This window comes from Kwoniella dendrophila, chromosome 2 (assembly GCF_036810415.1).
Source record: "Kwoniella dendrophila CBS 6074 chromosome 2, complete sequence".
Classification (NCBI taxonomy): domain Eukaryota; kingdom Fungi; phylum Basidiomycota; class Tremellomycetes; order Tremellales; family Cryptococcaceae; genus Kwoniella; species Kwoniella dendrophila.
The window spans coordinates 1,011,864-1,034,067 of record NC_089477.1 but is presented as its reverse complement, the minus strand read 5'-3'; the positions used below and the strand labels follow the sequence as shown (position 1 = coordinate 1,034,067).

The window sequence follows — 22,204 nt, the reverse complement described above, 5'->3', positions numbered from 1 at the left end:
TCTATCAACTAAATTAGCCCAAACGCAAATCAAGATCAAAAGTCCAAAAGAATAAAACTTCATGTCATCAGTCTTCACCTTCGCAAATAACAAGTAGCCAACAGAAATCCGTCATCCCTCAATTACCGACTGAAATCGTACATCATATCCTATCTCACCTTGTCACATTTGATCGACGATCATTAATTTCATGCTGTCTTGTCTCAAAGACTTTCAACGCACTTGCTAGTCCTCTCTTCTGGAACCATGTTATATTAGCACCTCCTTCAACATCGGTCAATCAGAATCCTCATAACATATCTCCGCTCAATCTGTCTCATTGGTCAGCCGAAAAACGTTCAAGCGTAAAAATGATATCCATTCAGTGTCATCACACAGATTGGTGTCGGATTACGGGGGCTCGGCATCTTGATATACCATACTTGAAAGTACTTCAGATTTACGATAGAGGAAAGCAAAGACCTTTCCTTTTACAGTATCTACATAAGGATTTTACAAAAGAACAGTTCTGCCCTTTAGTCAAAAACCTCACACCTAAAGCTGTAATCACTAGGGATGTTTCGGTTGGAGTTCCAATAGGATTACCTCCTAAAGTTTGGAAAGATGTAAATGATATCGTATATGTTACATCCGGGAAACGGGACTTATTCCATTCTCTCTCGGCATTTCCAAACATCCAGCAATGTTCATAGCTTTTGAGGGTATACTGGATTGTCGATCCCACAATTGCAATGGAATCACCAACGTTTTCCGATTGGTCCCCTCGAAGTTCACTACTGCTGTATTCGGTTAATCGAAGATTTCCTAATATAGCGGTCTGCGTGGTCAACATCGGAGTTGTGGCGATTACTCAAGATAGCTATTCAACCCAGCCACACAATATCAGGAAGGATCTCATGGAAAAAGCTATGCGGCAACATTTTGCAATGAGTTTTGAAGGATCGACTACCGAGTTAGCCGAGGCGCAAAAACTCTTTACTTTTATGAATTTGGACGATTTTATGGAGACACCAGAGGGTAAAGAATGGTTTGATCAGGAAGAACTGGATAGCTGGAAGAAGGCTATGATGCGAGAAACGAAAGGCTAGAAGCTTTGAGATAGCAAATTCGGAGAATTTGATAGAGTAGAAAATATCCGAAGATTGCTAGTTTATGTAGACCGAAGACGGTTGTCCTTTAAGTTTAATGGTCGAATGCGTATTCATATGAATTTTTACAGTGTTGCAAGTATATAGAATCGTTATATATTGTACATACATGATTTGGATATGGAAAAGATGATACCAATGTATACTGCTTTTTATTCTTCTTATCTACCTAAAAAGTTCCTTTAAACTTCTACCCTGATCTTATATTCACCCCTTTAACCTTTATCACCTATCCTACAATTATGCGACATATCTGAAATGTAAGTTTTGTTTGTCGGTGAGATCAACAAAGACTTGAACATCTGGATTACAACTTTCGTCACCTTCTTGATATTTCTTATCTCTACTTTTATTTGGACCAACGAAACATAATCTTAAAGCTAAAATAACGAAAATTTCTGCTACTCTTGAACACATACAAACGATAATACCTGTATGATATGTTGGAGCTTCTTTAGTTAAGAATGAATATGGACCAACAATATTTCCAACTGCAACACCTAAGAAAATTGCTGCTGAAGCTAAAACTTTTTTAGTTGTACCACCAACATTACCTGAAACTAATGATAAAGCTAAAACGAATACAGCATTTGATGAACCAGTTAAATAATATCCAATTAATCTTGGTGCAATTCCTTTTGTAAATGCCATTAAAGCAAATCCTAATACAGTTAAACATGTTACACCAGCCATTAAATAAGTTCTAATGTTCAAATGATGTGTTTTGTGATTAACGAAAATAGCAGCTAGAATCATTACTGCAATGAATGTACCGTAAGGAATTTGTAATAATGTTACGTTCAAAGTACTGAAACCGAAACCTTTGATAACCAAAGTACCGAAATTTGATGTAGCACCATTGGGTACGTTGGCAAAGAAACCTAAGAAGAAGTAAAGGTAGATCTTGACATCTTTAACAGTTTCAATAACTTGGTCCCATTTAAGTTGTCTTTTCTCAACTGTGTGGTGATCATGTCTTTTTCTTGACATTGTTACGACAGCTTCTCGCCTTGTTAACCATCTTGCAGTGTGAGGAGCATCTGGAATTAAAATACCCATAACGATAGCCCATAATGAACAAACAGCACCAATGATTAAGAATTCGTATCTCCATGAAGCTAAAGAACCACCAATGTGACCAATACCATAACCTATCAAACCACCTAAGGCGATACCAACACCGTTACCAGCATACCAATAACCAATAACAGTGGGTTGTTGTCTTCTTGTAAACCACATTCCGGTGATAGCAACGAAACATGGATCTGCTACAGCTTCGAACATACCAGAAACAAATCTAAATGCAACCATATCTCCGTAATCTTTTGATGAGGCTTGGACCATCAAGAAAACACCCCATAAGAAGATATTGATAGATAAATATTTAGCCAATGGGAATTTTGCCAATAACAAATTACCTGGAATAGCCCAAACTAACCAACCGATATAGAAGATAGAGGATAAATTGTTGTAGTTGTCACCTTTAAGATGAAGATCCTTTTTGAAGTCGAAAAGCTGTGTTGAGAAATCTCGTTAGTAGATCATTCCATCACTTGAGCGAAGTTATTTTACTTACAGCAGCGTACGATAAAGTGGTTTTGTCAACATAGTAGAAGATGTAGTCAATGAAAAGAGCGGGTACAATAAGCCAATAGATTTTTCGTTCAACCTAAATAAGGCAAGGTGTGTTAGTAAGATGATCGTATAAGACCTTGATTGAGCTTCAGGTAAACTTACTTTTTTCACTTCGTAAGGATCAAGTTCAGTTTCGTTTGCTTCAGCGACTTCTCTCATAAAATCCATTGAAGGGTTTCTTCTGAGTAATTTTCGAAGACCAGTTCGAGGTTGTGCAGCATCATCGCCACCATCATAGTGGATATCTCTTTCTGCGGGTTGTTTGTCTTCATTGACTGAAGCAGTTTCGATATGTTCTGTTGTACCTTTACCAGCTTCTAAATCTTTACTGTATACATCTGCAGATGGTATAGGATTGGCAGGTAAGAAATCTGCTGCATCATCATGGTGATGATGACCACCGTGAATTGTAGACATTTTGCTTGAAGTTGTAATTTGCTGCTGTGGTTGATTCTTCTTATCAAGCTGTTAAGTCTAATCTATAAACTCAACTTGATTCTTCTTCGTCTGGGGAAATCAAGAAGGGATAAGATAAGGAGATCATGTTGACCCTTATATATCTTCTTCAATCTTACTTGAAGAAAAAAGAGCATCCACCTTGATTTCCTTGAAATCTGGATCAAAGTTTACGATATTCGATGAGGGGTTTGAGCTATTACGACATGGGGGTCCACCGGGGATCCCTAGGTGATCGGTCCGTCATGACGGTCCGTTGAGCAAAGACCAGCTTGCGGGGTCAAGGGAAAAGTGATCGAGTGTCATTTCATCATGGCATTCCCTTGAAGATGATTTGCGGCATTGGAGAAGAGGAAAAACCAGAAAGTCTTGGTTTTAGCTAAATATGATTGGGTAATTTAAACGTTTTTAACATAAATTCCCACATGTCTTTGTACGAAACATATCCACCTTTTTCCCTATCAACACAAAAGGAAACCGTTAGTACCCGGCAAGTATTCGATAAAGTTGTCGTAAATTGCCGCTGAGAATCAGATAAAATTCGAAATTATCAAGTGGACTAGCTTAAAATTACCTCTAGAAGAAATAGATATCCATAATCCACACTAACGTATCATGAGATAACCGAGATGGGTCTTCTTACTGCTCTTTTACGTAAGACACTGGCTACCAAGTGGATGTCCAGAATTATCTAAATACTCCTCCCTATAAAGGTGGATTGTATCCACCTGGTCGATCCACCTTGACCCATCTGTCCATGTTTAACCGGACCGAACATTATTATCGATAACCTACGTCTAAGTTATAATTAACTGAAAGATATAGATAAATATATAGTCAATAGTCAACGTCATGTAGATAACTTCTTCCATTTTTCTCAAAGACTTCCATGATCCAAATTCTATAACTCCTCTTGTATCTACATACTTAATTACTTACGAATATGCCTGCTCCAACATTCAACGCTAGATCAATAACGGAACTCATCTCCATCCGAGCTGGTAAGTTGAATTCACGTTGACTCGCTGCCCGAAGAAACCTTTAAACTGACTTTGAGCTTTTCGTAGAACAACAAGGAGATGTACCAGCTGTACACACAGGTGCTGCAGAATTCGGAGAAAAGTTAATGACCTTGACGTGAGTAGCAGTATAGTCTGCAATACTCTTGAATATTTTGCAGACTGACTTTTAATCACAGTTTCTCAGATATATCTCGAGCAGTAGATAGGTTAGCGGCACATTATGCCAAACTTGATTTACAGCCAACAGTATCATCTGGAGAATTACCTCCTGAACGAGTGATAGCCGTTCTCACTTCTACAGCAATTGATGAAACTTTACTGGAAATCGCTTTAGCAAAACTTGGTCTTACTGCTTTATTATTATCAGTAAATAATTCAACTGCCGCTGTAGCACATCTATGTAAAGCTACAAAGAGTACACATTTAATATATGGAACTAAATTCGAACAAACCGCTAAAGATGCTCAAGCTCAATTATCACAAGAGGGTATACACCTTGACGTGAGTTAACTCTATCTATCGAAATATAATGATGGGCGAATTCTGACAATCACCCTGATTATAGGTCGTTCCAGAAACTAGATATCCATTATGGGGTCCTGGCGGAGTAAGAGACTCCAAGATACAGCCTCATCCAGCAACTCTTACACCTGAGCAAGAAGCACAAAGAACATGCGTAGTATTACATTCTTCAGGTTCAACTGGTTTCCCTAAACCAGTATTCATATCGCATTATGGTTTGATAGCGAATGCTGCTCAATCATTACCCAAAACTGGTTTCTCAGCTCTACCACTTTTCCACGGTTTCGGTCATTTCTCCATGTAAGTGGGATTAAAAATAATCTCCCTCTTGTTGCTGATCGAAGCTGATTTCTTATTGTCATAATTTTAGTTTCCGATGTTTCTACCACGGTAAAACATTCACTCTCATGCCACCAAATCTTCCCCTCACTTCAGCCAATATCTGTAGAATAATCAAAAGTTCACCCACTCCACCTGTACAACATTTCGCCGTACCATATGTACTCAAACTTCTCGCCGAGACTGATGAAGGTGTAGAAGCTCTCGCAAATTTCGAAGCTGTATCATTCGCTGGTGCTGCTGTACCGGATGATCTTGGTGATAGATTGGTAAAGGCTGGTGTCAATCTTATTTCCTTCTACGGTACTACAGGTAGGCAACGAAATCATCCTTTCCTCCATACAGAACCAATAACTAATTTATGTGTCTCTTCTCAGAAACTGGTGCTCTTATGACATCTCGACGGGCAGATTACGTCAATGATAAAGCTTGGAATTGGTTAAGAGCTGAAGGGCCAATCTCAGATTACCTCGAACTTATCCCACAAGGTTCAGATACCTTTGAAGTTGTAGTTAGAGATGGATGGCCAGCTAAAATTATGAGTAATAGAGAAGATGGTGCTTATTGTACAAAAGATTTAGTATTACAACATCCAGAAAATAAAACCTGGTTCAAATATATTGGTAGATTAGATGATACACTCACTCAAACTTTAGGTGAAAAGACCAATCCTGTGCCAATCGAATTAGCTATTGTAAGTCACATAAATCTCATCATCACAGGATACAAAGGAGTAAAAGCTGATACAGATAGCATAGCGTGGTAACTCTCCTTTGGTTGCCGAATGTATCGTCTTTGGTGACGCTAGACCTCAAACTGGTGCTTTGATCCTTCCATCCGAACAAGGAAAAGATCTCGCCCAAGACAAGAAGGCATATATCGATGCTATTTGGCCAGTGGTCGCTGAAGCCAATGCCAATGCTCCTACTCATTCTCGGATCCTTCCTGAAATGATCGATATCCTTCCTTACGGTACCGAAATTCCTGTTGTAAGTAAAGTGACTATAAGGTTAATGAATATTATCGCTAATCCGCTAATCCACCTACCAATATTTTAGGCTACCAAAATGTCTATCCTTCGACCTGCTTGCTACAAGAAATTCGGTGATATAATAAGTGCAATTTACGAACGATTTGAACATGGTACAGGTCAACCCAAAAAAGACATTTCAGAAAAATCAGAAATGGAAGCTTTCCTCACTGAAACTATCCTTACTGCTCTTGGTGAAAAGGCTACAGCCAACTTGACTCCAACTACCGATCTTTTCGCTTACGGTGTAGATTCTCTTCAAGCTACTAGGGTTAGAAATGTTATAACTAAATCACTTGAGCTTGGTGAAAATGTTAATCTTGGTCAAAATATCGTTTATGAACATCCATCAGTATCTGCACTTGCCGATTACTTACTTTCAGTTAAATCAGGTCAAGATTCCAGTAATTCACCTGAAGTAGCTCATAAAACAATGTTAGAGATGGTTGAGCGATATTCCTCTCAACTTATTAAAGATGATTCAGCCTCATCTGGTCCAGCTGATGCACAAATCAATGGTCACTCAGGGGAGGTTATTGTTCTTACTGGTGCTACTGGATCTTTAGGTGCACATATATTAGATCAATTGGTTCAACAACCAAATGTAGCCAAAGTTATTTGTCTTTCTAGAGCTAAATCACATGAAGATTCATTAAAGAGAGTACAAGATTCTTTATCACAAAGATTAAGAAAACTTTCACCTGAAGCTCAAGCCAAGATCATCTCATTCGCTTCTGATGTCAATAAACCTGATTTAGGGTTAACACCTGAACAATATGAATTACTTAGAGTCCAATCAACTGGAGTTATACATAATGCTTGGCCTGTAAATTTCGTTTTATCAATAAATTCATTCGATGAACATATTGGTGGTGCAGTAAATTTATTGAATTTAACTTTAAAATCACCTAAACCAATTAAACCAACATTTTTCTTTTCTTCCTCAGTTGGTACGAGACAAGGTAGACCTGATCCAATTGTTTCAGAAGATTTCCCTGATTCACCTATAACAGCAGGTGGAATGGGATATGGTAGATCAAAATGGGTTGTTGAAAAAATTATGGAAAGAGCATCAAAAGAAACTAAAGCTAGAGTTGGAGTTTTAAGAATTGGTCAATTAGCTGGTGATACACAAAATGGTGTTTGGAATGAAACTGAAGCTTGGCCTTTAATGTTTAAATCTGTAAATTCAATTGGTACTTTACCTTTATTAGAAGAAAAACCTTCTTGGTTACCTGTTGATCAAGCTGGTAAAACTATTGTTGAAATCGTTTTAAATTCAACATCAACTTCATCTGATGCCGGTGCTGAACAAAAAGGAAATGTATATCATGTTTTAAATGCTCATTTAGCTTCTTGGAATGATATTTTAGAAGGTTTAAAGAAAGGTGGTTTGAATTTCAAAGCTGTAGATAGATATCAATGGTTAGATGATTTATCAAAATCAAATCCTGATTTGGATATAAATCCAACTTATAAACTTTTGGTGAGTTTTATCAAAAAAAATGCATCCTTCACACTTCGGATTATTTGCTAACTAAATATTTTTCTTTTCAATTTTTTTTGCATCAAAATAGAATTTCTACCAAAATCGAATTGGTAATAAAACTGAAAGACCTCATATGGAATTCAAAGTTGATCAAGTTGAATCAGTTTCACCAACAATGAAACAACAAGTTAAAGCTGTTGATTCTGATATTGTAGCACTTTGGGTCAAACAATGGAAATCTTCAGGTTTCTTACAGTAGAGACGTAAAGATATGTTCTGATTCAGGATCAATTCCTTGTAGTAATAATTAGTCTGTTCTGGAAAATCTATATCTTATAACTTTTTTATACCCTTTGTGTGGGATCTTTTGGAATTGGGAGAAATTGTTTTACCAAATTATCAAGTTGTATTAGACATGTTCATGAGTGAATGCATAAAAATGCTTTTTTACCAAATAACTTTACATAACATATAAATCGTAATCACCACTTGTGACCAAGTAGTTTCCATCAAGTCGTCTTTTCACGCTATCTTATTCAAAACGATTTTCATTGGATATATCAAGCTATCCAAGATTGCCGGTATGTCTACTTCCAAAGAAGAATCTTTGAATCAGTGCCTTTTTCCCATTATTCAAGTGGAAAGTACTTACCTGGTGAAGCGATAACGGTCAATCAAGCAAGCCATAATTTCGCGATGGCAGAATTGATTTCACCTTTCCAATCATGATTATTGAGGTATTCTTTCATTGTTAAAAAAGTGATTGAATTGAAAATTTGCAAAGATTTCTGTTCATCAGCTTGTTCTTTTTGTATATCTTCGGGATCAGTATCTTGTTCCCATTGTTTAGTATTTTGGTTGAGATGCATTCCTCTCCTATATCCTTGTTGGATTATTCCTTCTTTCAATTGCTTTCTGAATTTTTCTTGAACTTGTTGTTTATTCTATTGCTCTAAACCCACATATTTATGATCTAACCAACCTGAATTAACTATATATACAGGTGGGATTGGATTTAAATCATTTAAATTTCTTAAAAATCCCGAAAGAGGCATAAGAGCCATGAAATCCAAAGTAGAATCACGATTTTCTCTACCAAATATACCGATTTCTCCTGGTTTCCATCTCATTGTTGGAAGTGAAGGATCAAAAATCCAGACTATCTTTTTTAATTTATTTTCTTTAGGTAATCCACCCCATGAAGAATTAGGTTTAACTTGTGATAAACCTGTAATATAAGTAATTTGTTCAACAGTTTGAAAAATCTTATATGGAATACCTAACATTTCACCTTGGATATTATTCAAAGTACAATTTTGTAAAACTAATTTTCTAGGATTTAAACATTTTACTAAAGAACATTGTTTTTCTAAAATATCATTTGAATGTAAAACTGGACCTAAACCATTAACACATAAAAATAAAACTAAAGTATCAAGTTTTGGATACTTGAATGATTTATTACCACACCATGAAGCATGATGATCATCCATAATTACAACTTCAGCAGTTTTAAGTAATTTCTTTTTTCTAGTATTAGATTTCTCTTTACCATTTGAAGTGAATTTATCGGGTGAGAAACCTTTTCTAGAATCAAGTAAATTGTTTGGTGAAACGGATATATGTCGATATAAGATTGGCCCAGCGATGTCGAAAAATGAATGCGACACTCGACAACATGTCGTTAATGAATGTCTATCAGTCGCTTGAAGAATTGAAAAGACGAGAGAAAGGATATCGACAGGAAGTGGAAGAGAGTTGGATTGAGAGGATGAGGCTTTTCTTGGCTACCGTCGGATATCAGTGATATCAGTATAAAGATATCATGAGAATGCAAGAACATAGCTTGCAATCATGATAGGATAGTTATCCATACTTACGGGCATTTTGGATTGATGTATATTGTAAATCGAAAAGAGAAAAGAGGAATATGATGAAAAGTGTTATTTGTTAGTGAGTTGAAGTGTATTGGTGATATATAGTCTATTCGATTTGTTTGATACATGACTACCATCAAAATAACCCTTTGATCCTCTTGAAACCTTATTTTACATCCTAATACAGTCAACCAAGATCGATACTACTGAGGTTATATTGTCGTCAGCTGACGTCAGCTGCCACCCCCAATAGAACCATGTTCTCAATTTTATTTGGACATTTCAAAGACCTTGTCTATACGCTATCGCAGCCGGTGACCACGATCAATTAGTAAAGGCGCGATACTACTCCCAAACATGCAACTACTTAAGTGATAAGTGAGCAGATCTTAGCAGTAACCACCAACATCACTAAAGATGGTAGAAGAAGATTAGCGAAGCGGGATAGAAGGGTAGACTATTGATGGCAATTCAAGCATGATATTCATATATTGATCATGATATAAGTCGTGTACTTGTATACTTAATTTATTCTTCTTCTTCTTCTTGTATCTTCTTTACGTGTTTCCCATGACTTATCCGCATCTCGTATCTTCAATGTTTACATGAATTTGGAAGCCTAGTAACATGATTAGGGGATAAGTGTTATTCCGGTAAATCATACGAAAAAGTACCCAACTCACCATGCCCAATAAACTTGAAAGGCCACCAGAATTACCTCCACCAGTCATCTAGGTAAAGTTATATGTCTTATCAATTAAACGTACAGATAAATGCTATCGTAGAAGCAGGACTTACACCTGATACTTGAGATTTGATCAAGAGTTTCATGATTGTTTGACCTGCAGAAGTTACGGCATCTTGTTTGTTACCTTGAGTAGCACCACCAGATTGGTCGAAGAGCTATCGGGTAGTAAAGTCATTAGTGAAGAAGAGATTACAGAGAAGGATCAACATACTTTAGCAGCTTCAGACATGGCCATACCGATGATCTACCAGAATTGATCACACGGCCACGTTAGCTATCTGACTAAAACCGAAGTATAATATTGGAAGACTCAACAGCATTCCGTAAACGAACTCACCTTGGATTGCATGTCACCACCGCCACTTCCTGAAGCGTTACTTTGACCTGAAGTGAACATCTTAAGAGCTTGCATAGCGGCAGCACTATAGTGGAAACCCAATCAGCTTTGCCCACATTGGGTTAATATTAAGAAGAAGAAAAAAACGCTTACGCTCCAATACCGTTAGCACTCATTGAACCTGCATTACCTTGGTTGTAAGCTTCTTGATGTTGTCTTTGAACTTTTTCTTCATCTACATCATCATCGTCTTTGTTCATGTTACCCAAAAATCCCATGGCTGTTGAGAATAATGAAGAGTTTTCATTACCGTTTGAAGCGTGTTCATTGGCAGCGTTAAGAGCAGTGTTTTCATTGACTAATAGTGGAGATATAAGTTTATTAGCGATTCGAATGATTCTGATGGAAATATACAAAGTATACTAAATGTTTTTAGTGTTATATATGACTTACTGGTGGGCGCGCCTCCGAATCCACCGAAACCTGAAGAAGCACCACCTTGACCGTGAGGTCTGTTGTATTGTTCACCACCGGTATTACCACAACTTTGTTGATCACCGTAATTACTTTGTTCATTATCATAACCACCTGGTGCACCACCGCCGTAACTACTTTGTTGGTTGTTATATTCACCTTGTTGTTGACCACCATATCCACCTTGTTGATATTGACCTTGACCTTGTTGTTGTTGGCCATTGTTGTTGTTATCATTGCCCACTATACAATCGTCGAGATGATTAGCTTCTTGTGTTTAGAGGCAGTCAAAATCATATGATTCTCAAATGAGATTATCGGCGATAAAGAAAGAAGGGTAGGAAATCAACTCACTTTCGTTGAGCTTTTCAGTAGCCATTTTCTTTAAGAAATCCATTCTGCCTGATATATGTTGTTTTCGTGTTATGTTGAAATTAGTTTGTAGTTGTTATTATCTTTCTTGAGTTGAGAGGAAGATGTTAATGTTTTCTTTACGATCTCTATATATATATATACTGATGGGAAGAATGCATGAAAGGGTTTCTCTCGTTCGAGGGTGTTCATCTACGAACAATCGAAAATGATGGATCAAACTATGACGGTTTAGTTGAGTACCTTTTATCTGTCATATTTGTTACGTCACTATGGAGTGGAGGTATGTGGCGTGTATCGTTGCCAAGAAGTCAAGTCTGCTGTAATGATTCTGTAACATGCATAAATGATGCCAGTCCTCAAAGGATGACTGATGGCATCAGTATCACAATTCGGTCGATGCAGGCATCCGCAGCAGATAGTGAAGCTCAGCAGGTAGATGCGATCAAAGAATTGATGTAGGAAAGTGACAATTTTATGTTACATACACTAATAATTCTGACTTTGTATATATCACTACAAGAAAGGTTTTGAAACACATGCTATAAGGTTTGAGATGTTTTTTCGTTATCCACATTTCGTTTTAGATGTTTCAATTTGTTAGGTTTTTTAACGATCATGGTTTTGCTATATCCCTCCCAAACCTGATATGGATTCAGTCTGGATGATTCTTTTCTATCTATATGTCTTTTTTTATCCCAGTCGTCCTCCATATGTCAGAGCAGCCGGGGCCTTAAGCGAAATCAGCACTTTTAGCACCACTTTTCTTGCCTTCTGGAGCATCACCACTTTTACATGCTACGATTTTTACCTTTGGTGCAGTTACGGTTTCAGCTCTAAAACCAAACAAAATAGCACCGTTAGTAAGAGTCAATGACATTTACGTATACTGTTCAGTATTGAAACTGATAGGAAATGAATATGTGGATTCGGTATTGACTTTATGAATGATAAGGATTGCACTCACTGAGTACCGGAACCTTCCATCTTAAATTGAGGATCTTTGATAACAAAAGTCCATACATCATCACATAATCTATAGGTTGCTAGGTGACCCTACAGAATTGATGAGGGAAGGGGTCGTCAGCTTATGGAAAGATAATAAGTCTCACAGAAGCTGACAAATGTGGATATCTCACTTTGATGGTAGTCTTGTTCTTAACGCCTTTTTGTAAACATTCCGTCAGTGATTTATCAAACTAGGAAATGGCTAATGTCAGCATTCCTTTTCATGACAAAGAGGAAGAAAAGAGAGAACGTGAGGACAATGAGAGAACATGACTTACTTGTTGTAACACCCTCATAGCTAATTGAGGTGGAATATCTCCTTGAGTAATCAATTCATCTAAAGCGTCGGTAAGAGCTGTACCGATACTGCACGCATAAAGCGCATTTCATCAGTCTGCTGACACCAAGCTTACATTCGGATTTGCAGCAGACTTACCTTGACCCTCTATAGAACTCGTAATAACTTTGACCACCTGACATAATGACTGGTCTCTTTGTTTCTTCTTAACGAGAATTCGATGCAAGGTCAAGATATAACTTCTATAGAGTCGTTTTTCGGGCTTTAAGATCTTGCTTGCGAGCCAAATGAAAAGTGAAATTGTACTGCTCGCAAGCGTTTATCGTTATATATTCATGAAAGTCAAGGAAGATGTATAATGTAGAAATACACCTTTCTTAATAGGAAGGGTGGCAATGTATCTGAAATTAGAAGACGCTTTAACCTGTCTTTAGCTAGCTGCTTATATATGTTTTCCGGGTCCAATTTTCCTTTGATGCTTTTATACCATTTATCCCTGTAATATACACTAGACCTACGCGGACCACGTGTAAACCACGATATGTTGACGCGTTTACGTGAATAATTGATCATCGAGCGTAGAGTAAGAGTGAATATGAATGGAAATTGATGCTTTGTTGATGAATTATATAACCTTAAGTAAAAAGATACATATAGCAGTGCACACGACTTGCATTAGAATCGACAAATCCTCTTGAAGAACAGTGGAAGCAGGTATATAGCTCTATTCAGCTATAGCATAGAGGATAAACGTTCAGCATGATCATTCCACCTCAATCAGAATCATCGACAAAAGGTAAAAATAGTATATATAGGTTGAAAAGGGGAACAAAGCTTTCTGTGAGTTTGGTTAAACTAGCATGAATCACTCTTCCAGATAGAGTCTGAGAGTATTATACTACATATCATATAACTTTCTGGACTGTTGCAGAACTAATATTAAATCAAAGCAGGATTTACCGCCCTTACCACCTAATCCACCAGTTCCGGATTTATCTTCATTAAATGGTCCTTTCCAATTAGCAGAATTCTTATCATTAAAAGTCAGACATGATCCGCATGATGTTCAAAGTTTAGTTGAAATCCCAATAGGTGATAAGAGCTTAGGTGGGAAAGCTCCTGATAGGAGTGTAGTGAGTATCTCATTAATAGTTGAGAAGTAAAATAAGAGATGCCTAGTTTAAAGCAAGCGAGATAATACAATGCTGATAATCCATCGTAAATTCAACAGTGGATATATGAGCACCTAAGGTGAGCTCAGCTTTGCCTGGTAGCTCAAGGAAGAAACAAGCTTACAGTCATTCCTGTTTTTCAATAGACGAATACCAATTGACTTAACACCGCTAGTTACAGCATTATTACCTATATGTAATCGAGAAACATGTCCAGAAATGAAAGCTCATGAATGGCTATATCTATGTTCTGCACATGGAGGAGGTGCCGAGAGTTGTTCAGCTATAGATTATATACTACATACGTGAGTGATTTTCTTCAGGTAAGGGGGATATGCAAGAGAAATATAAGGAGTCGGTTTCACTTCCATTATTCCCACAAATAGCTGCAATTGGGAGGAGATCTCATGATGAAAATTATGAAAATAATAGAAATGCTAATATCTAATAATCTCATTGCAGGCTGGATTCCACTACTGCATTGCTAAATTCATCATTGAATTTCCCGTCTCGGTGAGTGTTGTTCACTATCCCATTCATTTCGGGATCTTCTAAAAACGATTGAGGGTTTTAACAGAACCAATGCTCGAGACTTATTCAATCGGTCGTGCTACATACTGGTTGCTAACATTGTTTCCTCTATATCATAGAATGCAAATACCACCTTCATCAGTCTCACATTTCCCATCCTTGTTCAGAAGATTATCAAGGATTTTCTCACATGCATATTTTCATCATCGTGAGATATTCCAATTAAGTGAAAATGAAACTTCATTATATTCAAGATTTTTGGGATTATGTGAAAAATATGAATTAGTTGGTCAATCTTTATTACCTATTCCTCGAGATGTTATTGTAAATTCCTCACATCATCAATCTGAAGAAGAAGAAGAAGAAAAACAAGATTCAAGTGATGAAGAAGAGCAAGAAGATAATGATGACGATGAAGAGGAAGTAGACGAAACAAGAGGTAGAAAAGACGACAATTCAAATGCAGCCCAATCAAACACAGTTTCACCTATAAAAGAAAAAAGAACACAATCTTTAGATAGATCTTTACCACCTTCAACAACAACAACAATAACAACTTCCCCTACAACCACAAAAAATTCTGTTTCATCTTCTTCTTCACCGTTAAAAGAGAAAATCATACCTCCACCTGGACCACAAAGAAGTGATACTTTAAGACCTGATTCAATATCACCTGAAAATGGTTTTGGTACGATACGAGAAAATGATAATGACGCAAGTAAAGATTCAATGATATCTACGTTATTACCTAAATCACCTGCCAACATTGATAAAAACAGAAAGAAACATACTTTAAGTAGAGGTAAACAACCTAGAGCTACAATGCATTGGGGTGGTAGTAGTGAAGATAACAACAATCCTATACCTGATTTACCTACAACTTCGTCTTTTAACAAATCCAATACTACCTCAGGATCCGTAACGGAAGAAAAAGATTCCTCGTTGCCGGTCAAAAATCGGGATAGATCAGAAAGTATCGAAAGTGCTATACATATTCCAAGTGAGATAGAAGCTGAATTACCCGAAGAATTGAAAGAAGAGAATTTGGAGAATATCCCGATATCAGATCCAATTGATGAGAATACGGGATCAGCTACCAATGATTTAGAGGGAAGTGAAGATATCGAACAAAAGGAAGTTAACGAAGAAGAAGAAGAAGAAGTTGAAGTAACACCAAAAGATGAAATTGAATTATTAGAAGAAAAAGGTGAATTAAAACCTGAAACTAGTGTTGCACCTTTATCACCACCTTCATTGATATCAACCTCAAAACCAACGACGACAAAATCATCTAATGAAAATGATCAAGAACAAGGTAAATCTGACAACGATATTGTAATTAGTACAAAAGAAGAAGATCCCGTTTCTCTGAAAGGGGATTCAGCAGAAGCAAAAGAGCAAGATCAAAATACGAAAGATGAACAGAAATCAGGAGTTAAAACTGAAACTGAAGATAGACCTGAAGAGAAGAAGGAAGAAATCACTACAGATTCACAAACCAAATCATCAAAATCCAAGAAAAAGTCCAAGAAGGCCACTTCATCTTCATCTTCATCTTCTTTACAATCTTCAACATCATCACCAATGAATATATCAACATCAACATCAAATTTGTTATCTAATAATTCACCTATACCAAGTCCAATAAAAGGTAAAGGTAAATTAGTACCTGCTGAAATATCAAATTCAACCAATTCTTTTATAAATGATGATAATTTAGAAAAAGAAAAGAAGAAAGATGATTTATCTTCATCTTCATCAGCTTTGGATGTTAAAGATAAAACGGAGGAAAAATAGATAGGTATACAACACATGAATCATGAAATAATCGAAGTTCCACAAAACCCTTTTCTTCACACATTGACGATTTAACGTAATTTACAATTTATTTATTTTTTTTAATGATCAAGATTTTGATTGTTTATTGTATTTTTTCATGTATATATGAAACCTGATTCAATTGTTCATGCATATTCATTCAGCTTCGTTAAGAAGTATGTGTTTTTCTTATCTACTGATTAACTCATTCATGCTTCAAAAAGCTAAGATTGAATTTTAATGCTATGACAATGGAGAATTGTAGATAAATTTCAAAGAATGATACAACATTGTGCAATGCATGAAATTGTTGGTTCATTTATACATCATTGCGCTATTGGTCTTTAACGTTTGGTCACGTCACGTAAAGACAATAGCTCCACATCCCAGCCCATTATATTTTGATAATAAAGATTCCAACTACCTCACTATACTAGATAGATTTGGGAACGGATTTGTTTTTGCTAAAACTACCATTTGCTTTTCGTGTGATATATAACCTTTCATGTAGCCCTAGGTGAACATAAATCAAAAGATGAGGGTTCAACGTTACGACTATGGTCAGAATGACCTATCTTACTCACTCTATATATCATATTGGCCACCATACATTCGACTTCATCAGAATCGACATCTACACCATGTAATTTTAATGCAATTTGGAACGTCGTTATGGGTATACGAGTAGATTTATCACTTGCGATCCAACTATGATAATTGATAATCAGAGTAGATCAATCACGAATTCCCAATTGGCATTGGTGTTCTTCGTCACTTACGCCTTCTTGAATAACATCCTCAAACCACCTTCTCTAGCTCTTTCCATGACTAAATAAGTACTCATTCCTACTAATCTCTGTTGTGCCCAATCTAGCCTCTCGTCATATTCTCTTACATCACCAGATTTTATGGAATTGATAAAAGGTGTAAATAATTCTTCTAATCTTGGATGTAAAGATAATAAACGACGTGAAGGTATTGAACCGTGTAATAAGTGTAGTGGTATCAAATAAGTGAGGATTAATCTAATTATAACGATATTAGTCAACTTTATACTCGATAAATTTCGAGAATATTACACAGTGCTGAAAACGATAATGACGAAAATCTACTCACTCTTGATTACGCTTAGCATCAGCAGGACAGTTGAGCAAAGCCCACTCTAGCTCTTCTCCAGCCTACACAAGCAAATAATATGAGTTGGTAAATACAGCCTCCATGTGCAGAGAAGGAGAAGTTTTCCTCAACTCACCTTCTTGTCTTCCCCATTCAAGAATGCCAACATGCCTATATAGAAATGCCATGTCACCTACAAGAGGCAAAGAGTAAGCCAACATTCTCGTATTCAGAGATAGCAAATGATTAACCGAGACAAGTCGTTGTAGAAATCTCCATTTACCTGATCGTTTAAGGGTGCTTCGTTTATTGGTGGTGTTTTAGCATCAGAAGTGACGGCTCTTATTATATTTTTACACAAATTTGGTTTTCCGACCTATACAATAGATGATGAGATCAGCTAAATCCGAAAAGACTGGCGAGTCCGGGAATATGATGTAGCTGATAAATCACACAACTGACTTTGAAATAACATTTCAAACTCAAACATGCAACATGATAGACACCATTACGCCTTGATTCAGATCCCTTGAACGTCCTAAATAGCATTCACTATGTCAGCCTATACCCCAATCATGTAGAAGAAAGATAAAATGCTAGAGTAAAAGAGTAACAAAAGGAAAATCATTTACCTGTCCGTAGCACACATCGAGAAAGCTTTACTGACTGTCCTCGTACATTCTTCTAAAGCGAGCATTTTACCTGTACTGGAATACGATATCTGATCTGCCTATTTTTTCGACAAATTTACAATGCGATTAGCTAAAAGATGAGAGTGTGTCGGTACTATTAGCTTACCTGTTCTGCCAAGTCCCTCAGATCCTGCAGTAATATGTACAGCACAGGTAAAACCCATGCTGATTGATCTTGAAACCATCTGTAAAACAAACTCAATAATGCATTTTGATGTGTGTACCTGTTAAATGCATGAATTTGTCAGAGCTACTTCTAAAGATAAGGAGTAGAAAATGAGTTAGCTCACGCTTCTTGATAGTCCTTCTTTCTGTATAACGCATAAACACATGCACAATGCCTTATCGCTATACCATCCCAAGGTTCAATTAAGGAATGACCAGGATTATTTAGACGTCTTTCCTGAATTAACAATATCTATCAGCTTGGGTACAGCTTTGAAAGAGCAGCAATTTGATATGTGAAATAAGACTCAAATTGAGCACCTTCACATACATCTATTCCCCCTACAGTATCGGATAAACCCCTTGCAGTTTTGTTGTGCAACGATAACAATCTAATTAATGCTTTTGAATCTTCGTACTGTAATGGATCCGTAAACGAATTGATATATTGCTGCAATTTCATTTTTGCCAAACTGATTTTTCTGCCTTGCTACAATGATCTTGGATAGATATCCACTGTTTTTGACTTGAATGGAATAAGGCGATGAGGGCAATAATAAGATTTGCGGATCCGAAAGCGAGAAGAAAGGTAATTTCAGTAAATCACACACGAAATGCATGAAATTCATGAATCAACAACATTCACTCGTTCGAAAGGTACGATGCGCGTACAATGTATAATTTATTTCGATCGCCCATTTAACTTGAGTGTAGATCGCCGGATCCGAGAAGAATTTGTTGTAACTTTCATAGTAGTGGTGTAGTAACATCATCGAAAAAAGTCCTCTTGACCATTCTCAATCGATATAATTATCCAAAAGTATATATAGCCTTTCATAAGATAGCTTGAAGTCTGTCTCGTAACAACAAATAGAGAAATCGTTCTGACACTTAGAGAATAGATCAGATACAATTTTGATCCATTAATTCTCAACAAGTCAAACACTTCAATTACATCACACCAAGTAGTAGCTTAGTCACATACATCATGGCCGTTCGTAGGTTGTTTGAACTGTTCTTTCATTGGAGTCAAAGTGTAGCGACTGACGTGCACAATCCTTAGGAACTCAATTTGAAAACTCAACAGATATTGGAGTATTCTCCAAACTTACCAACTCGTGAGTTATCTATTATTCATCATAAGAAGGGTTTTTTTTTTTTCCATAAAAGGTAAACATACTGATATTTTTTGTTGTGAAATTGTTATAGATACTGTTTAACAGCATTAGCATCATCAACGAATTTTTATTCAGTTTTTGAATCAGAATTAGCAGATGTTATACCAATTGTACATACAACAATAGGTGGTACAAGAATTGTTGGTAGATTAACTGCAGGAAATAGACATGGATTATTAGTTCCATCAACAACAACAGATCAAGAATTACAACATTTAAGAAATTCTTTACCACCTTCTGTTGCTATACAAAGGATTGAAGAAAGATTATCTGCTTTAGGAAATGTAATTGCATGTAATGATTATGTTGCTTTGGTTCATCCTGATATAGATAGAGAAACTGAAGAAATCATTGCGGATACTTTGAAAGTTGAAGTTTTTAGACAAACTGTTGCTTCAAATGTTTTAGTTGGAAGTTATTGTGCTTTATCAAATCAAGTAAGTTGGTCAATCTATCCTCATTATCTGTTATCTCATCAATAATGATCTACACAATGATGTATACTTCATGCAAATTAAGTGGCTAATTCCAATTATTGTAATCTTTTCTTTTCTTAGGGAGGTCTAGTTCACCCAAAAACATCAAGATCAGAATTAGATGAATTATCATCTTTACTTCAAGTACCATTAGTAGCAGGAACAGTCAACAGAGGTTCAGAAGTTATTGGTGCAGGTTTAGTAGTTAACGATTGGTGCGCTTTCACTGGTCTCGATACCACCGCAACTGAAATTAGTGTTATTGAAGCTACTTTCCGTAAGTTGTCGTTCACCTATCTTTGACTTCCGCTATGTCGCTCCTCATTAGTCATATACCTTGTGAGCAACTTACTGACTGCACTGTCATTCCATACTGAATAGGTTTACAAGGTCAAACTTCAGCTGCTGTCATCAACGAAATGCGTGATTCACTCATCGATCATTACGCTTAAACACCTCGACCGGAAGATAGACGCTTACAATAGACAGCTTGTAGATAACGGCATTGTGATGAAGAGAACGAAGAACACATTCAGCAATATCAATATAGATGATCCTATATACCTGTTTTTTTTCTTTTCTAACATAAAACATGCATCGGTCATGATAGACAGACTTCGGGAGTGGTGGTTCCTTAAAGTTGATCATCTACGATTTACCACTTCAATTACGTTTACAAGCTATTTCAATATCCGACTCGACCATTCTTTTTGCTCATGTAATCAGCCCAAACCTCCCACTCTTCGCTATCCAAACCTTCTTTCAAATCATCCTCTTTCATCCATTCTTCTAATGTCTTAAATTGAATCGTGTCAAGTCTGGCTTCTTGTTTCTCCTCTGTCCATTGTTGATCTCTCATTGCACTGATCAATTTTTCTTCCAAGAATTCCTTAAATTTTGCTTGATATGATTTACTTAAATGGTTTAAAGTTGTTGGTTTTTCATTCCGAAAATTCGTAGCTTGCTGATATTCACTCTCAAATACTTCTCTTTCTTCCTTAGAGTTGGATAGAAAACTTGAGCCTGAATTGATATAAGTGATCGGTACATTAGGCCAGATAACTGAAGAGATTATGAGTTCATGTTGATGAGGTGGTGCAGGTTGAATTCTTGGATAACCTCTATGATAATACGCAATTGATTTAGCAGCATTTTTGGGTATTTCATTTTTGACTTTAGGTGTAGGCATGAAAATCCAATAAATTTTTAATAATTTAGGTAAATCATTTTTTTTACTATTGATCGCTGATGTAGATTGAAAAGAGTCAAATAGACCATCTTGAAAAGAAGGTAAAATGAGTACTAAAGTTTCAATTTTAAGCCAAAATGATTTAGGTAAACTCTTTGAGAACATTATTTCTGTTTTACCCAATAGATAATTATCAAGGATCAAAGTTTTCGGGTGCAGATTTGTCAAAAATTTACATGAATTACCATCATCAAGTATATACTGAAATCTACTAAGGTATGATTGACTGTAATATTCGTAATGTAAACAACCATTATCGTCATTTAATCTTAATCTCAATGTTTTGCAGTTTGGTATGGTTATTCCAATTGTTTCATTGTTATGACACCATTCAGAAGAATGTTCTTCCAAGCTGAAATATCCAATGTTGTTTCGTTTATCTAAAGTGAACAATCTAGATTGATCATTTAATTTACCCTGATCTACTCTTTTTGGATTTATCCTTCTCATATTTCTGTATCTACTATATGACCAGGGTGTTAGATATAATCTTTTAGGCAAAAGTGGTAATACCATCTCTCGAAACAATGTTGATACTTTACTTCATGCTAAAAGAGTTTCATGATCTAACGGTATGTGATGGAGGATCATGACGAGAATCTCATTGGGAAATGAGGGTTGTACAGTAGTTGAGGGAGTTGTCATGGTCTGATTTTTGTCTTTACGCTTCATGGTGTGATTCTTTGTTGTTGATTAGTAGATAGTGATACTATCTCTAATAAGTACAATATGTGGCTTTAGTGACTAATGGAAGTTTTCTAGATAGATGTAAATCAAAGTATCTATAGTCGAGGTTTGGCAAAAACATTCTTGATATAACATACTTACACAGTACATCTGTATCAATCAGGTTGCATTACTTTGAAGAGTGATTACAACCGTATCTATAATATAAAAGATGCTGGACGTGGATTACCTACACTCAATCGTTCAGTTGATCAGTTCAGTTGACTGGATCGACGGTCATTCGAATATACGTCAAACAATCTCACTCAATCAGCCTGACTGACTGAAGTACATACAACGTGCAACGTGGCGATGTTATTTACTCG

General features: G+C 36.4%; 9 protein-coding genes across 9 annotated transcripts; 3 read left to right on the top strand and 6 right to left on the bottom strand.

Moving 5' to 3' along the window:
* Positions 1-1,388: 1,388 nt before the first annotated feature.
* On the bottom strand, positions 1,389-3,200 carry L201_001795 (uncharacterized protein; the record flags this gene model as incomplete). The annotated part of the gene is made up of 3 exons (XM_066217582.1): positions 1,389-2,663; positions 2,725-2,817; positions 2,886-3,200. 3 exons carry the CDS (start codon positions 3,198-3,200, stop codon positions 1,389-1,391), a joined length of 1,683 nt encoding a protein of 560 aa, XP_066073679.1.
* A 982-nt stretch (positions 3,201-4,182) lies between these two features.
* L201_001794 (uncharacterized protein) lies at positions 4,183-7,900 on the top strand (the record flags this gene model as incomplete). Its single annotated transcript, XM_066217581.1, has 9 exons — positions 4,183-4,240; positions 4,307-4,376; positions 4,438-4,762; positions 4,827-5,083; positions 5,154-5,434; positions 5,500-5,816; positions 5,881-6,111; positions 6,181-7,638; positions 7,730-7,900. 9 exons carry the CDS (start codon positions 4,183-4,185, stop codon positions 7,898-7,900), a joined length of 3,168 nt encoding a protein of 1,055 aa, XP_066073678.1.
* A 415-nt stretch (positions 7,901-8,315) lies between these two features.
* L201_001793 (uncharacterized protein) lies at positions 8,316-9,527 on the bottom strand (the record flags this gene model as incomplete). The annotated part of the gene is made up of 3 exons (XM_066217580.1): positions 8,316-8,552; positions 8,604-9,428; positions 9,522-9,527. The coding sequence occupies 3 exons, from the start codon at positions 9,525-9,527 to the stop codon at positions 8,316-8,318; spliced, it is 1,068 nt and encodes a 355-aa protein (XP_066073677.1).
* A 592-nt stretch (positions 9,528-10,119) lies between these two features.
* L201_001792 (uncharacterized protein) lies at positions 10,120-11,474 on the bottom strand (the record flags this gene model as incomplete). The annotated part of the gene is made up of 8 exons (XM_066217579.1): positions 10,120-10,137; positions 10,202-10,249; positions 10,317-10,421; positions 10,478-10,510; positions 10,604-10,688; positions 10,757-10,961; positions 11,057-11,320; positions 11,432-11,474. The coding sequence occupies 8 exons, from the start codon at positions 11,472-11,474 to the stop codon at positions 10,120-10,122; spliced, it is 801 nt and encodes a 266-aa protein (XP_066073676.1).
* A 708-nt stretch (positions 11,475-12,182) lies between these two features.
* On the bottom strand, positions 12,183-12,937 carry L201_001791 (transcription initiation factor IIA subunit 2; the record flags this gene model as incomplete). The annotated part of the gene is made up of 5 exons (XM_066217578.1): positions 12,183-12,285; positions 12,417-12,505; positions 12,589-12,648; positions 12,736-12,823; positions 12,894-12,937. The coding sequence occupies 5 exons, from the start codon at positions 12,935-12,937 to the stop codon at positions 12,183-12,185; spliced, it is 384 nt and encodes a 127-aa protein (XP_066073675.1).
* Positions 12,938-13,514: 577 nt separating this feature from the next.
* Positions 13,515-16,255, top strand: L201_001790 (uncharacterized protein; the record flags this gene model as incomplete). Its single annotated transcript, XM_066217577.1, has 6 exons — positions 13,515-13,595; positions 13,709-13,888; positions 13,987-14,006; positions 14,074-14,232; positions 14,390-14,440; positions 14,578-16,255. 6 exons carry the CDS (start codon positions 13,515-13,517, stop codon positions 16,253-16,255), a joined length of 2,169 nt encoding a protein of 722 aa, XP_066073674.1.
* A 441-nt stretch (positions 16,256-16,696) lies between these two features.
* On the bottom strand, positions 16,697-18,712 carry L201_001789 (uncharacterized protein; the record flags this gene model as incomplete). Its single annotated transcript, XM_066217576.1, has 11 exons — positions 16,697-16,789; positions 16,861-16,984; positions 17,056-17,301; positions 17,393-17,454; positions 17,529-17,585; positions 17,676-17,768; positions 17,855-17,930; positions 18,025-18,122; positions 18,191-18,308; positions 18,375-18,487; positions 18,581-18,712. The coding sequence occupies 11 exons, from the start codon at positions 18,710-18,712 to the stop codon at positions 16,697-16,699; spliced, it is 1,212 nt and encodes a 403-aa protein (XP_066073673.1).
* Positions 18,713-19,237: 525 nt separating this feature from the next.
* Positions 19,238-20,355, top strand: L201_001788 (eukaryotic translation initiation factor 6; the record flags this gene model as incomplete). Its single annotated transcript, XM_066217575.1, has 5 exons — positions 19,238-19,247; positions 19,313-19,367; positions 19,459-19,864; positions 19,985-20,180; positions 20,285-20,355. 5 exons carry the CDS (start codon positions 19,238-19,240, stop codon positions 20,353-20,355), a joined length of 738 nt encoding a protein of 245 aa, XP_066073672.1.
* A 233-nt stretch (positions 20,356-20,588) lies between these two features.
* Positions 20,589-21,602, bottom strand: L201_001787 (uncharacterized protein; the record flags this gene model as incomplete). Its single annotated transcript, XM_066217574.1, has 1 exon — positions 20,589-21,602. The coding sequence occupies one exon, from the start codon at positions 21,600-21,602 to the stop codon at positions 20,589-20,591; it is 1,014 nt and encodes a 337-aa protein (XP_066073671.1).
* Positions 21,603-22,204: the final 602 nt, after the last annotated feature.